Raw genomic sequence first — 17,274 nt, 5'->3', positions numbered from 1 at the left:
TGGGGGAAATAAATACAGTAGAAGAAGAATGGGTAGCTTTGAGGGATGAAGTAGTGAAGGCAGCAGAGGATCAAGTAGGTAAAAAGACGAGGGCTAGTAGAAATCCTTGGGTAACAGAAGAAATACTGAATTTAATTGATGAAAGGAGAAAATATAAAAATGCAGTAAGTGAAACAGGCAAAAAGGAATACAAACGTCTCAAAAATGAGATCGACAGGAAGTGCAAAATGGCTAAGCAGGGATGGCTAGAGGACAAATGTAAGGATGTAGAGGCCTATCTCACTAGGGGTAAGATAGATACCGCCTACAGGAAAATTAAAGAGACCTTTGGAGATAAGAGAACGACTTGTATGAATATCAAGAGCTCAGATGGAAACCCAGTTCTAAGCAAAGAAGGGAAAGCAGAAAGGTGGAAGGAGTATATAGAGGGTCTATACAAGGGCAATGTACTTGAGGACAATATTATGGAAATGGAAGAGGATGTAGATGAAGATGAAATGGGAGATATGATACTGCGTGAAGAGTTTGACAGAGCACTGAAAGACCTGAGTCGAAACAAGGCCCCCGGAGTAGACAATATTCCATTGGAACTACTGACGGCCGTGGGAGAGCCAGTCCTGACAAAACTCTACCATCTGGTGAGCAAGATGAATGAAACAGGCGAAATACCCTCAGTCTTCAAGAAGAATATAATAATTCCAATCCCAAAGAAAGCAGGTGTTGACAGATGAGAAAATTAGCGAACTATCAGCTTAATAAGTCACAGCTGCAAAATACTAACACGAATTCTTTACAGACGAATGGAAAAACTGGTAGAAGCCAACCTCGGGGAAGATCAGTTTGGATTCCGTAGAAACACTGGAACACGTGAGGCAATCCTGACCTTACGACTTATCTTAGAAGAAAGATTAAGGAAAGGCAAACCTACGTTTCTAGCATTTGTAGACTTAGAGAAAGCTTTTGACAATGTTGACTGGAATACTCTCTTTCAAATTCTAAAGGTGGCAGGGGTAAAATACAGGGAGCGAAAGGCTATTTACAATTTGTACAGAAACCAGATGGCAGTTATAAGAGTCGAGGGACATGAAAGGGAAGTAGTGGTTGGGAAGGGAGTAAGACAGGGTTGTAGCCTCTCCCCGATGTTGTTCAATCTGTATATTGAGCAAGCAGTAAAGGAAACAAAAGAAAAATTCAGAGTAGGTATTAAAATTCATGGAGAAGAAATAAAAACTTTGAGGTTCGCCGATGACATTGTAATTCTGTCAGAGACAGCAAAGGACTTGGAAGAGCAGTTGAATGGAATGGACAGTGTCTTGAAAGGAGGATATAAGATGAACATCAACAAAAGCAAAACAAGGATAATGGAATGTAGTCTAATTAAGTCGGGTGATGCCGAGGGAATTAGATTAGGAAATGAGGCACTTAAAGTAGTAAAGGAGTTTTGCTATTTAGGGAGCAAAATAACTGATGATGGTCGAAGTAGAGAGGATATAAAATGTAGGCTGGCAATGGCAAGGAAAGCGTTTCTGAAGAAGAGAAATTTGTTAACATCCAGTATTGATTTAAGTGTCAGGAAGTCATTTCTGAAAGTATTTGTATGGAGTGTAGCCATGTATGGAAGTGAAACATGGACGATAAATAGTTTGGACAAGAAGAGAATAGAAGCTTTCGAAATGTGGTGCTACAGAAGAATGCTGAAGATTAGATGGGTAGATCACATAACTAATGAGGAAGTATTGAATAGGATTGGGGAGAAGAGAAGTTTGTGGCACAACTTGACCAGAAGAAGGGTCGGTTGGTAGGACATGTTCTGAGGCATCAAGGGATCACCAATTTAGTATTGGAGGGCAGCGTGGAGGGTAAAAATCGTAGAGGGAGACCAAGAGGTGAATACACTAAGCAGATTCAGAAGGATGTAGGTTGCAGTAGGTACTGGGAGATGAAAAAGCTTGCACAGGATAGAGTAGCATGGAGAGCTGCATCAAACCAGTCTCAGGACTGAAGACCACAACAACAACAACGAATGTCATAATGCTGGATTTGGAATCTGTAACGTGGTAATGAAAAAATGAATGTTATGCTACTGTCATGATGTTTCTGTCAAGTGAGTTTATTGTTATTGATGATGTTTAGCCCTTAACTCACGAGGTGTGGTCTCTCAGACTGTGCCAGAATTTTCCACGTCACTCTCGTAGGTCAGTTATGGCGGAACGTTTTTATACACCACCTACACACTTTTAATCACCAACCTTACAAATTATTATTGTCAGTTGCATTATTGCTTTATTTCATTGTTGTTGACATGTGTTGTTGACATGTGATGGGGTCTCGTAGACCGCGCCTTGTGAACAATGCACACACTTTCGTCAGTTCAGTACAAAATGTATTAGCAAGTTTGTGCCAATTTTGCACACTCTAAGTTCGATGAAATTTTTAGTCAATGGATGGCGAATGATGTTAATCATATAGAACAAGAAGTACACAAAGAAGACAAAGATTTTTCAGTAGCCAGTGATCACAATTCTGCTAATGAACAAGAGGACCATTCATAGGAAGAACTTCAAGACAATGGTGATGAGGACCTCTTGTTTCTCCAACAAAATACTTAGTGTTAGTTAAATGTGTTCTGAATGGTGGTAAAAAAGATGTATATCTCAGTACTTAACATGAATTTTGCAGCTTTTCATTTTCTGGCTATTGAGTTCAGTTTTTACATGCAAGTTTAAACCCCAGAAATTAGTTGTATGTGAAAATTTGCTTCTACAGAGATACCATAATTTTACAGAACATAGAGACAGTTTGTTTTGTATACTACTGAGAAAGCATCACAAAAGTATTTGGTTTTTGCTTGATACAAAAATAAAATGTTTTTGGCCTTATTTAGTGCAATAAAATCATCAAGGAGTATTTAAACAACACTTATATAGTTATAAACATAAATTGAATTTTCAAATGATTTACAGTTTAAATCTTAGTTTAAAGACAGGGGTCTCAGAGACCACATGTCATAGTATACGTTACAGAAAAGTCACCTCATGAGTTAATGGTTAGTAGTGAATTGTAAAATGAGAATATTTTGTGAGAAGTGAGAATTAATGAAAATGTCTTATGGTTTATGATGCGAATAATTATAATAATGATGATTATGATGGTGTACTGTGGAGAACTATGTTGAGGAAGCAATGGACTAGAAAGTTTGTATTACATATGGTAGTAATTTACAACCAGGAAATCATGTAAAACATTATTGCTAAATATCTGTAGGTGGAGAAAGTAGTTAATGGAGGAATCTAAGGTAAGAGCCAAAGTAAATAAAATTTTAGCTGAGTTTTGAAAACATCAAAGTATAGAACCATATGGAATAATAATTTAACAGAGCTACTATATAAAAAAATAGTTACCAGCCATATTAAGTAAAGAATGACATTGGAGGAAAGTAGAAATCAAACATTGTAGGCAGATTGTAGTGTACAGTGAAATGATAAATAGAGGTGAAATCACTGCTACTTGAGATGTGGAAAATTTTCTACTATGTCCAAATTGACTATCTGATTTATTGTTTTTGCTTGTGTTTGTCATCTACTGTCTCAGTGTGTGTGTGTGTGTGTGTGTGTGTGTGTGTGTGTGTGTGTGTGTGTGCGTGTGTGTGTGTGTGTGTGTCACAGTTGTTAGATGGGTTACTGCTGCTACAATGGGCAGGTTGTCAAGATTTGAGTCAGTCTGAACATTGCGTTATAGTGGGGGCAAGAGCGATGGGACACGGCATCTCTGAGGTAGTGTTGAAGTGGGGATTTTCCCATGTGACCATTTCATGACTGTACCATGAATATCATGAACCTGGTAAAACATCAAATCACAGACATCGCTGCAGCTGGAAAAATATCCTGCAAGAACGGGACCAATGATGATTGAACAGAATCACTTAATGTGACAGAAGTTCAACCCTTCCACAGGTTGTTGCAGATTTCAATGCTAGGCCATTAACAAATGTTTTCAACAAAACTTCATTGTTAAGTGCTCTAGGAGCTGAAGGCCCACTCATGTACCCTTGATGACTGCATGACACAAAGCTTTATGCTTTGCCTGGGCCCGCCAGCACTAACACTGGACTGTTGATGACTGGAAACATATTGCTTTGTCAGATGAGTCTCATTTTAAATTGTATCAAGTGGATGGGTGAGTATGGGTATGTAAACAACCTCATGAATCCATGGGCCCTGCCTGTCAGCAGGGGATTGTTCAGGATGGTTCTAGAATGGTGAAGGGCAAGTGAAGTTGGAGTGATATGAGACCTTGATATGTCCAGATATGACACTGACAGGTGACACATATGCAAGCATCCTGTCTAATCGCCCGCATCCATCCATTCATGTACATCGTGCATTCTGACAGACTTGGGCAATTCCAGCAGAAAAATGTGACAGGTCACACATCCAGAAGTGCTATAGAGTGGTTCCAGGAACAGTCTTCTGAGATTAAACACCTCTGCTGCCCACCAAATTCCCCAGATGTGATGGATTTATGGACAGCCCTGCAGGATTCATGGTGTCCATTACCTCCAGCACTGCTTCAGACATTAGTCAGGTGTACCAGTTTTTTTTGTCTCTTCAGAGTGTGTGTGTGTGTGTGCGTGTGTGTGTGTGTGTGTGTGTGTGTGTGTGTGTGTGTGTGTGTGTGTGTGTGTCAGTCTAGTAATCTAACATAAATGAGCTTACATGTGTAAAAAAAATTAAATTTTTGACATAGATGAGTCAGAGGCATAATGGAGAGTGATGTTTTTCAGACATTTGTGAAGTTAATGACTAATGTATTTTTTCTTGGCTTATATCACATGTTGTAGTATTATGAATAGAATACAAGAATTACAATGCAGAGCAATTTTTCTCTTTGAGGCATATTGTTAGTATTATGAGGTTTTGTGAGCTATTATTTGATGCTGATGAGGTTTATGTTGAGAAGAAGTGCTGTGATATGTGAAGGTTTATTGTCTTATGAACTACAAAGAGTATGTGAAGGTTATGGGGTTTATAATGATGTTAGGGGAATGAAATATTATAGACTTAATCATGCTGTGTTTTGTAATGCATTGTGTTTCTGATGATGATGATATGCTGTAGGAAATTATGAGATATGAATATAAGGAAGTTAGGAAAAATGATGTTGAGCATTAGCCTTTGATTATATGATTGATGTTTATGAGAGCTTGAGCTGGGTCTCAATTGTTGAAAATTCCTGAATTTTATTTAACAACAGTATGATTCCATAGCACTGGCATGAGAAAGAGTTAGTACTGGTAGGAAATACCTTCCATACCATGCTGCTGACAAAGTATTAACACCTTATGAAGTCATTTCTATGTTAATTTTAGGTATGATATTTGTGTAAAAAATGAATATGGAAACTGAAAAATGATCATTAGAGCATCTCCTTCTGTTGTCTAGAATAATTTTTCATCCAATGAAACTTTTCATTTCTTGTGTTCTAGATTTGGGAATGTGTGTGGAAGGCAGCAAATCATTTCTCACAAAATCACTGAAATTTATCATTCTATATATAATTTACTTTTGTTTACTATGATTGATTTTTTATATTATTCTGTATGTCTTGAACTTTCACATTGTCCCACTGAATCAGAGTTATATGTAAATTTTTCAGTTTTTTGGATGTAGTCACAATAATAAATTGCGACAGCAGCCTTCCCCTTGTTAGCTCCTGGTACATTTATAATTTAGGTGTTTAAGTGAGTCTATATGTTTTGTGTCATTACATTCATGATGACCTGATCTGAATAGATATTGGTTAGCTTTTACTGCTCAGTCCATTTGTTTGAAGTTACTGAGTTTGCCTACACACAAACAATGTTTTTTTCAGCAATAGTGTTTTTATTATGCCTGTTTTCAACTAACGAGTAATATTAAAAAGTACATCCTTAATTTGAAGATCCACTTCATTGTCATTTTTACATTCACAAGATTGACTACTTTGTCCGAAAACAGATTTTTTAAACACGTATTGAAGGCAAACAAGTAGCCAAGTCAAATGGATGGATATAAGGAAAATAATGTACTCAACATTTATTGCAAGTTATGGTCAAAATATGTGACAAGGAGACAATAGGTTCACATAACAAGAAGTCTGTTACTACGTCGTACAACATTTCACTTTCAAAAAGAGTTGCACACGCCATCAGAAAAAGAAAAAACTGGGTTTCGAACAAAAGGTACAGTTGGTTCAAGGTTATGCCACAAAGTTGGCAACAACAGCAACAAATATTTGGAATCCTGCATGAGCACGATCAACCCCAAGGACTGTGGAAAGTTTTATATCAATCAGATGGGGAAAAAATTCACAAATCATTTTAGAGAATATGTCTAACTGAAACAAGAGTGCATTCGGTAAACATTTGGATAAAGAAAAGAATGTGGCAGGAAATATGCAGGAAAACAGCAATGTACTGATAAGGTCCCAAAATGACAAATGTTGAGTCTACTGTATGAAATGGAAACTTATGTGTATGTTGTTATTGTGGTCTTCAATCCAGAGGCTGGTTTTATGCAGCTCTCCATGCTACTCTATGCTGTGCAAGCTTCTTCATCTCCCAGTACCTACTGCAACGTACAACCTTCTGAATCTGCTTAGTGTACTCACCTCTTGGTCTCCCTCTACGATTTTTACCCCCCATACTGCCCTCCAATACTAAATTGGTGATCCCTTGATGCCTCAGAACATGTCCTGCCAACCTTCTTCTAGTCAAGTTGTGCCACAAATTCCTCTTCTCTCCAATTCTATCCAGTACCTCCTCATTAGTTTTGATCTACTCATCTAACCTTCAGCATTCTTCTGTAGCACCACATTTTGGAAGCTTCTATTCTCTTCTTCTCTAAACTATTTATCGTCCATGTTTCTCTTCCATACATGGCTACACTCCACACAAATGCTTTCAGAAACGACTTCCTGACACTTAAATCTATACTTCATGTCAACAAATTTCTCTTCTTTAGAAACACTTTCCTGCCATTGCCATTCTACACTTTATATCCTCTTTACTTCAACCATCATCAGTTATTTTGCTCCCCAAACAGCAAAACTCATCTACTACTTTAAGTGTCTCATTTCCTAATCTAATTCCCTCAGCATCACCCAATTTAATTCAATGTTCCATTATCCTTGTGTTGCTTTTGTAGATGTTCATCTTATTATACTCCTTTCAAGATACTGTCCATTCTGTTCAACTGCTCTTCCAGGTTGTTTGCTGTCTCTAACAGAATTACAAAGTCATCGGAAACCTCAAAGTTTTTTTTTTCTTCTCCATGGGTTTTAATTCCTACTCCAAATGTTTCTTTTGTTTCCTTTACTGCTTGCTCAATATACAGATTGAATAACATCGGGGATAGGCTACAACCCTAACTCACTCCCTTCCCAACCACTGCTTCCCTTTCATGCCCCTTGACTCTTATAACTGCCATCTGGTTTTGAAAGAGAGTATTTCAGTCAAAAGCTTTCTCTAAGTCTACAAATGCTAGAGACATAGGTTTGACTTTCCTTAATCTATCTTCTAAGATACGTCATGGGGTCAGTATTGCCTCACATATTTCAACAAACTAATCTTCCCCGAGCTCGGCTTCTACCAGTTTTTCCATTCATCTGTAAACAATTTGTGTTAGTATTTTGCAGCCATGACCTATTAAACTGATAGTTCGGTAATTTTCACATCCGTCAACACCTGCTTTCTTTGGGATTGGGATTACTATATTCTTCTTGAAGTCTGATGGTATTTTGTCTGTCTCATACATCTTCCTCACCAGATGATAAGAGTTTTGTCAGGGCAGGCTCTCCCAAGGCTATCAGTAGTTCAGTAGTTACATGTATAGAAATTGAAAACCAGGATAAGTGCTGAACAAACAGAGTGAGTTTAATCTGAATTCTTATTTATGATCTACAGAGAGCAGCAACCTGGCATTCAGCATGTTCAAAGGCCACCAGCAGCAAAGAGACTGGGCCTCCTTCTGTAAGCTCTGCCATAGGGAAACAACAACTTCTAAGAGAGAGGCCATTGTGCATGTTAGTTAGATTCCATTCCAAATGCATTATCGATTATTAAGATTTTAATTAAATAATCATTGTTTTGTTGATTATATTCTCCTATGGCTACGTTGAATTGATTTGTCATGCTAGAATGTTTCTATCAGCACATTTGATGTTACTGTTCCATCTTTTATTATGACTTTTACACAGTGATATGGTATTTACTCTGGCAGAGTAATGGCTTTCTAGTGTTACTCTTTCCCATTGTACATGGTTTTTAAGCATGGATTTTATTTCCACACATTGGATTTCAATGTATGTTTTATTGTCAGATGCTCATTTTGCCATAGGAAAGAATTTTAATTAACATTTATGTGTATTGCATTTTTTTTACCTCTGAATTTACCCTACTGTTCACTTATGTACACTAGCTTGGTGGTCTGTACTGTTCTATATGATGTCCCCAGGACATCACCAGCATTTACTTTGTACCTATGTGTACAGATATTGTTGATATTTATATATTTTGCATTGTAGGGTGGTGGGTAATTATCCTAATTGACCATTACTTTGTTATGTCATTGTAATAGACACTTAAATTGTCTGTGCATGCTTTACAACTACCTTTGCCATTTACAAGAGCCTAAAAACTGTTTTTTGCTGTCAGCCAGTAAGTGATAGAGAACATACTGACTGTAATTTCTAATCTGCAAATCTACATTACTCTTTGTGCTCACTGAAAGAAAGTGTTCCTACTTTCTGTTTACTTACTGAGATCAGGAACTATGACTATAATTTTTTTAAATTTTAATTTTAATTGTTTGATATATTCCATAAAAGACCACATGCACAAAATACTTTAACATTCCTAATGATAATAATAATACCCCTAAGGGGAAAACACTATTAACAGTTCAGGGGCAACCTCTATGGGAAGTTCCAAGTAAAATGGTCTGTTGCCCTGACTTCTAATCTCCAAAAGATAATTACTTGCCTTAAAAGTGGAAAATAATCTCACCACTTACTATGCAGTTTTGTCAACATTATGGGCGGCAGAATTTTGTGAAATCTGAGTCATCCAGGATGGTGTACAATCCTCATGAGTTCACTTCCTACTGTTACTGAAAATGCGTTCAACTCTGCCCATCTCTGATGTCATCCGAGGCCCAATGCATGCAGACATTTGACTAACACAAACAAATTACCATTTCAGAGTGAAGTGTCTTCTACCAGTACCTGTCTAGCTGTATTTATATATGGACACAGTGGACCACCAAATGAAACACTTGCTATCAGTGCCCTAGACAGAGGTAGCAGCACCTGATAGGACCCTTTCCCAGACCCATATTAATTAATAGGTCTGTCATTTAACAAATAACTGTCTTCTTAATTATTACATAAATAGAGTTATATTTGTTTTAGTTACTGAAAAAGTTTTAGCTTGACTGCATTTAAACTTTGCCAGACAGAATTTTTAGAATGTAACCAACAGTAGAAGATGATCTCTGATCTGCCTCATTGAGATTCCTTGTATTTATAGTTATTTATGATACATTTTTTTAAATATGGTGCAGATGCATCATTTTATTACTGTAATTGAGAGCTTTAATTGGAACTTTCTATTGCAAAAATTGATTTATAATGAATAAGGACATATGCATTCCAAATTTGGTTTTTAGTAAATAACTTGAAAACTAATGGAGGTAGCTTATTGATGTGGCTTAGTTACTGTTTTTATATGAATCTGCGGCTAAAGTATAAATTTTCATCTTTCTGAGTCTAACATTTAGCACCTTAAATTTTTGTCAAAAACAATGGCTTTGATCAAAATGTGCTGAGATTTGTAAATTTTAATAGTGATATACCTTTCCATATTCTGACCAATTTTAGCTGCCTAGTTTTATTAGTTAGTGACACTTTTTTTTCTTGCATTTGATATTTTGCATAACATATTCATTTGATCATTCTGAGACCTTCAGTGTTAACATTAAAATACTGAAGCAGACACTGACAAATGACAAATTCTGAAGGTGGCAGGGATAAAATACAGGGAGTGAAAGGCTATTTACAATTTGTACAGAAACCAGATGGCAGTTATAAGAGTCGAGGGGCATGAAAGGGAAGCAGTGGTTGGGAAGGGAGTGAGACAGGGTTGTAGCCTCACCCCAATGTTATTCAATCTGTAAATTGAGCAAGCAGTGAAGGAAACAAAAGGCAAATTCAGAGTAGGTATTAAAATCCATGGAGAAGAAATAAAAACTTTGAGGGTCGCCGATGACGTTGTAATTCTGTCAGAGACAGAAAAGGACCTGGAAGAGCAGCTGAACGGAATGGATAGTGTCTTGAAAGGAGGATATAAGATGAACATCAACAAAAGCAAAACGAGGATAATGGAATGTAGTCGAATTAAGTCGAGTGATGCTGAGGGAATTAGATTAAAAATGAGACACTTAAAGTATTAGATGCGTTTTGCTATTTGGGAGCACAATAACTGATGATGGTCGAAGTAGAGAGGATATAAAATGTAGACTGGCAATGGCAAGGAAAGTGTTTCTAAAGAAGAGAAATTTGTTAACATCATGTATAGATCTAAGTGTCAGGAAGTCATTTCTGAAAGTATTTGTATGGAGTGTAGCCATGTATGGAAGTGAAACATGGACGATAAATAATTTGGACAAGAAGAGAATAAAAGCTTTCGAAATGTGGTGCTACAGAAGAATGCTGAAGATTAGATGGGTAGATCACATAACTAATGAGGAGGTATTGAACTGGATTGGGGAGAAGAGGAGTTTGCGGCACAACGGGACTAGAAGAAAGGATCGGTTGGTAGGACACATTCTGAGGCATCAAGGGATCACCAATTTAGCATTGGAGGGCAGCGTGGAGGGTAAAAATCGTAGAGGGAGACCAAGAGTTGAATACACTAAGCAAATTCAGAAGGATGTAGGTTGCAGTAGGTACTGGGAGATGAAGAAGCTTGCACAGGATAGAGTAGCATGGAGAGCTGCAGCAAACCAGTCTCAGGACTGAAGACACACTGACAAAGTTTGTTAAAGTATTTTTAACTTTAATTTTACTCTTAGATTATTTTGTAATCCTTTGTATGTTAAGCACAGACACATTATGCTGATGTGACTCTGGTAGTAGTGAACTCAGCACTCTCTCTTGCCTCTGTACCTCAGATAATGTCACAGCAGTTGTTTTGTGTCATTATGTATTATTGGTATGCATGATTGTTAGTCATGTTATTGTTTTTTTATTTGTCACTCAAGTATTTCTAGGCATTTTATAGATTATCTTCATTTAATAGGACGAGTTTGCCATCCCACTGTTGTTGTGTTCATAACAGATCTGAAGACTGCAACAGCTGAAACTGCAAATTGTACAACTTACGTGATCAACACAAATCTTTACAAATAAATTGTATGTATGTTGCCACCTAAATTATTATCTGACTACATTAAGCTGTCATAAATGACACTCACTGAATACCTACAGAGGAGGCAGTTCAATGGGTTTATAAATTTGCAGATACACATTGGTGCCTATATTTGTGATGCTCTGTAGCAACATTAGATGAGCTTTCTGGACACTATTATATCCTCACTTCATTCTTACAGGTATCTTCTACAATATATTTTGTATGTGGGTTTGGAACATTTTGTACTTTCGAATTAGGTAACAATTGATTACTTTTGAAGTATTATGCAAGGCAGTTCATTACTCATACAAATTATCAGGTAAATAATTTTTTGCTCTTACATTTTTGCAATAGGGTGTATTTTTTTAAATTTATTGCATTTCACTTTTTATACTCACCATACTCAGTTTTACCCCAACCAGTAGCAATTGCCCTGCTATCTGAGAATTTATCATGTGTGTAGAGACAAGCAGGTCGTATAGGCCACGTGAAATTCACACGCTCACTAAGACGTAATAGAGCAATATCATTGTATTTGCTTGGTCCTTTGTATTCAGGATGGCGCACTAAATCTGCAATGTGATAATCCACAGGAAGTGCTCCATCATCATCACTTTTCAGATTATGCTCACCAAGACGAACTATTACTGCAGGATATCTGTAATTTGTTAAAGCACCTTTTTGTTAAGAAATAAGTAAAAATAATGTGTTTAAAGACAAGTTAGTAACATTTTCTATAACTGACATCAGTATGGTTCTCAGTTTGTATATGAAACGCTGCAAATAAAATGTTTCATTTTAGCAGCTCAGATGTAATGACTGTTAACAAAAATTAATGTGCCTTAAATAAAATTGTATCCTATTGATGGAAGATAACTCCCCTGCCTATGAAGATGTTGCTGTTACATACACTGTCTTCAGTGTTTGAAGATGTCTTACAAATTCTTGAATGTTGTTAGAAATAGAATTTCCAATAAACCATTTATTTGATTGGACTGTTGGCTGGTGATCATATTCATGCAAAATGTGCAGAAACTGCAGCAGAGCTGGTGTATAACCTGTCTGCTTTCACTGGCAGCCCCCCCCCCCCTCCCTCTGATGGGGAAACAGACCTGTAATAGGGGAGGAGTAGGATGTACTGGGTGAGTGAATCTTGCAGGTGTTGCACTTGGGTCCTTCATAAGGATATGGCCCATGAGGCAAGAGGTTAAGAGTGGATGTGGCTTAGAGATAGGGATAGACTAGGGTACTGTTTACATTGGGTGAGATGCAGACAACCACTTTAGGAGCATGGGAATGATAGTGAGTAGGATGTTCCTGGTTTCTTGTCATAGTTAAAACCCTGATGAAGGGCAAAGTTCAGTTGTTCCAGCCTGCAGTGGTACTGGGTTACGAGGGGTCCACTCCTTTACAGCTGTCTCTTTGGAGTTGTGGAAGGATTAGATGTGTGTGAGGGGATGGCATGGGAAAATTATTTGTGAACTAAGTTTGGGGGACAGTGCCAGTGAGAAGACCTTAGTAGCATATTCAGCATACTGGGAAAGGAAATTCTGGCCACTGAAGATACGACGTCCACAGGCGGTCGGAATATAGGGAAGTGATCTTTTGGTGTGGAATGGATAAAAGCTTTCAAAATCCAGGTACTGTTGTTGGTTAGTGGGCTTAATATGGACAGAAGTATGCATGGAGCCATCAGGATTGTGGAAGTCAGTGTCCAGGAAGGTGGTGCATTGAGCTGAGAAGGACCACGTGAAGTGAGTAGAAGAGAAGGTGTCAGGGCTGTGGAAGACTGAGGATAGGGGTGTGGAGTTGGAAGGTTGTTGGAGAGGTAATGTTTGATAGCACAAGGCTGTGGACATGAGGGATGTTTGTGTCTATGGAGATGGAATGAACGGTGACAAGTATGGACCCAGGTGGTAATGGAGTGGGAATTGTTGAGTGTCAGTGAAGGATGTGGTTCATATCTTTAACATGAGCAACTGGTTAGTGGTGTTCATTGACAGGAGCAAAATATATTTTAGTAGGAGCACAGTAAACAGCTGCAGTGGGGCATCATGGATTGTTGGATTCTACTGTTTGGTGAGCTGTTACCTTCAGTCTCAAAAAATTTACATTCTGCCAGGACTTTCCACACCACATTAATGAAATAAATGTTAAATTCTCCGAAGTACCTTGAGATCTACTGTAATTGTTTTGTGCATGTCTTTTCAAAATGCGATCTCAATGAACATCATGTGTGTAGTGCATGTATGGAAGAGGCACACAGGGGTGTGGATGGTGATGGTGATTGTAAGGTGAATTCCACTGTAGTGTTGATGCAGGTACATTCAGCAACAAATGCTCAGTAATATAGCTGATGGTGACTAATTTTGAACTTAATTCACAATTTAGTGCAATCTGTGTGCTACCCATCATTTATACACAGGTAAGTCATTACCTTTCTAATTTGATGTTTTGTGTCAATGGGATCAGTAATCAGTAACTGTATTTGGTGACATTTTGTTTAATTTTATTAAATTTACAAGTAACACTAATAGACAATATTCATGCGAACACTTTTATTTCGTTCCATTGTGCCTTTGACTAATATCTAAAACAGCAATAATGGTTAGCAGAATACAATCCTAGTTGTGCTGAGGTCTATACTTACTTTCCAATGTGTGTGCAGTGTGCAGCAGTAAGGACATAATATTCACTGATTAATGATCCCCCACAGTTCCATTCCAGATTACCATCAACTTGATAACCAATAGCAGCCTGTTAACATATATTGTTTATCACACATATGTAGCTAAGTAGTAGTAGAAGAGAAGTTTTAAAATGGTAGGGAAGATAGAAAATCTTGTCAGGTGAGAATAGGATAATATCAGCAACAGCAAAAGATAATGTAATAGGATTCATGAATAGGAAGGTAGGCAGGGAGTGAGTTACTATCAACAGTTCAGTTATAGGGTTGTTATCAGAATTGACACAAATGAACACCAACAACAATAGTTCTGGTGTACATACTGATGCTGCAAGCAGGAAACGAAGAAAGAGAAAATCTGTATATGGATACTGAACAGGTAATTCAGTGTGTAAAGGCAGATGAAAATCTAGTCGTCTTGGGGGATTGGAATGCAGTTGTAGAGGAAGGAGAAGAAAAAAGGATCATGGGAGAATATGGCCTTGGCAGTATAAATAAAAGGACAAAGACTCAATGCTGCCATATATTTCAGCTTTTAACAGCAAATACTGTCTTAAAAATTACAAGAGCAGAAGATACATTTTGAAAAGGCCAAAAGGTATGGGAAGATTTCAGAAGGGTTACGTCATAGTCAGGCAGAGATTTCAAAATGAGATATTGAATTTCAAGGTATACCCAAGAGCAAATATAAACTCAGATCACAATGCAGTAATGATGAAGAGGTAGACTTGAAAATCTCTGTGGCTGTAGATCCTGTCATGGTGAATAGCTCATTAGGTGCTTCAGTTGAAGAGGAGTGGATACCTATAAAAAGAGCTGTCGCTGAAGGTAAAAATAAAAACCTTGCTAGGGGGAAGTAATTGTGAAGAAACCAAAGGTAATGGAAGAAATACTGCAGTTGATCAACAAAAGAACAAAGTACAAAAATTTTCAGGGACTTTCATGAATACAGAAATAAAAGTTACTTTGGAATGAAATAAATAGGACGTACGTGGTCATAAGGCCAAATGGTTGAACAAAAAAATGTGAAAAATTGAACAAGAAATAATTGTTGGAAGGACTAACTCCATCTACAGGAGGCCAAAACAACCACTGGTGAAATTAAAAGCTAGCAAGCTGACATTAAGAATGCAATTAAAATTCAAGATGGGTGGAAAGGGTGTATTGAAGGCCTCTACAGGGGGGAGACTCGTCTGCTGAGGTGTTGGAAGAAGCAACAGGCATAGACAGCGAAGAGCTAGGGGACCCAGTATTAGAATCAGAACTGAAAAGAGCTTTGGAAGACTTAAGATCAGATAAGGCAGAAGGGATAGTTCAAATTCCACTGGAATTCCCAAAATCACTTGAGCAAGTGACAACAAAACCACTATGCATGTTAGAGTGTAGAATATGTGAGGTTGGTGGTATATTTTTGGAGAAACATTATCCACACAATTTTGAAGAAAGCAAGAGGTGACAAGTGTGAGAATTATCACACAATCAGCTTAACAGCTCATGTATCTGAGTTGCTGAAAAAAATAAAACTGAAAATCTGTTAGATGATTATTAGATTGAATTTGTGAAAGGTAAAACTTGAAGTGAAAGTACATCAATGTTAATATTCAGTAATGACATTGCAACCTCTGTGGAATTGAAGAATATTTACAGAAACTGTTGATTGGAATGAGCAGTCTAATTAGTAAAGAATATGGGCTGAAACAAATTGTGGAAAGACAAACATAATGATAAGTAGCAAAAATGAGAATAAAAACTGATGATCGTGATGCAGATGAAGTTAAGCAATTCTGGTGCATTGTAAGCAAAATAACTCATGACAGATGAAACAAGGGAGACATAAAAAACAGACTAGCAGAATGAAAAGAACCAGGCATAGAGATGTTAGGTAGTGAATCATGGACACAGGGAAAAATGGAACAGAAGAGAACTGAAGAATTTGAGATGTGGTGCAACAGAAGAATGTTAGCAAATAAGTAGACTAATAATATAAGGAATGAGGTGGTTTTCCACAGAACTGAATAAATGAATCTTTGAAATATATCAGGGAATAGCTTCCACATTACTAGAGGGAACCGTTGATGATAAAAAACTGTATAAGAAGTCAGAGACCAGAATACATTCAGTAAACAGTAGAGAAAGCACATTGCAAGTGCTATTCTAAAAGAATAAGTAAATGTTAGTATGGTGCCCATGTCCACAATGGTAGTGATGCTAGTGCAAAGTTACAATTAACAGATCATTGAGATTTTCTGATGTGCACCCACATCATTGAACTGTAGGTGAGTGGTTTCCTTTCCTATGTTCTGCTTGTGGTTTTCATCCTGGAATTCACATTACTGCAGTAACAACAAAAATGTACTTCACATAACGTCAGAAAACTTTATATCAACTAAAAACATCACTTAGAATATAAACAAAATAATAAGTAGGAAAAATGAACATTTAAATCTCTCTGTGTGAGCTCAGATCTCTCTTATTTTATCACAACAGTCATTTCTCCTTGAGTATGTGAAAGCCAACAAAATATTTCCACATTTGAAGGAGAAAGTTGGTGATTGAAATTTCATGAGAAGATCCCAGGGCAATAAGAAACACTGTTTTAATTATTGTCAGCCCAACGTGTATACTATTCTCTTCCTTTATTGCAATAATGCCTTTCTTTAAACTTCCTCAGTGCCCACCTTTAATGTCATCTCTGTAAGGATTCCACATTATGCAGCAAAACTCCAGGAGAAGATGGTGAGCATAATGCAGACAGTCTCTTTAGTAGATATTTTGCATCATCTAAGTATTCTGCCAACATAATACACTCTTTGGTTCTGAACTACATTTTCTATGTGAGCATTCCACCAGATTAGGCTGTTCGTGATTGTAACTCCAGCTATTTAGCGAATTGACAGGTTTCAAATTTGTGTGATTTACCATGTAACCAAAATTTAATGAATTTGCTTTTTTTTACTCATGTGGATGACCTCACAGTTTTTATTGCCACTTGTTGCACCTCACTTGTATCTTCTATGCATCATTTTGCAATTGGTTTTGATCTTCAGATGACTTTATTTGACTATAAGTGTTAGCATCATCAACAAATAATCTAAGGAAGTAGCTCACAGTGTCTCCTAAATGTTTATATAAATTAGGGACA

General features: G+C 37.2%; 1 protein-coding gene across 1 annotated transcript in view; it reads right to left on the bottom strand.

Annotated features, from left to right (window-relative positions):
- The window catches only part of LOC124776800 (serine protease snake-like), a 388,660-nt gene that overhangs the window by 40,101 nt on the left and 331,285 nt on the right, over window positions 1-17,274 (bottom strand). The window contains exons 7-8 of the mRNA XM_047251945.1: window positions 14,097-14,203; window positions 11,845-12,104 (exon numbers count right to left, since the gene is read on the bottom strand). Of these exons, the coding sequence (XP_047107901.1) occupies window positions 11,845-12,104; window positions 14,097-14,203 (367 nt within the window). The remainder of the gene's footprint in view (window positions 1-11,844; window positions 12,105-14,096; window positions 14,204-17,274) is intronic.

The sequence above is a fragment of the Schistocerca piceifrons genome, chromosome 2, assembly GCF_021461385.2.
Source record: "Schistocerca piceifrons isolate TAMUIC-IGC-003096 chromosome 2, iqSchPice1.1, whole genome shotgun sequence".
NCBI classification, from domain to species: Eukaryota; Metazoa; Arthropoda; class Insecta; order Orthoptera; family Acrididae; genus Schistocerca; species Schistocerca piceifrons.
The sequence above is the reverse complement of the archived record's forward strand: the minus strand, read 5'-3'. Positions and strand labels throughout refer to the sequence as shown.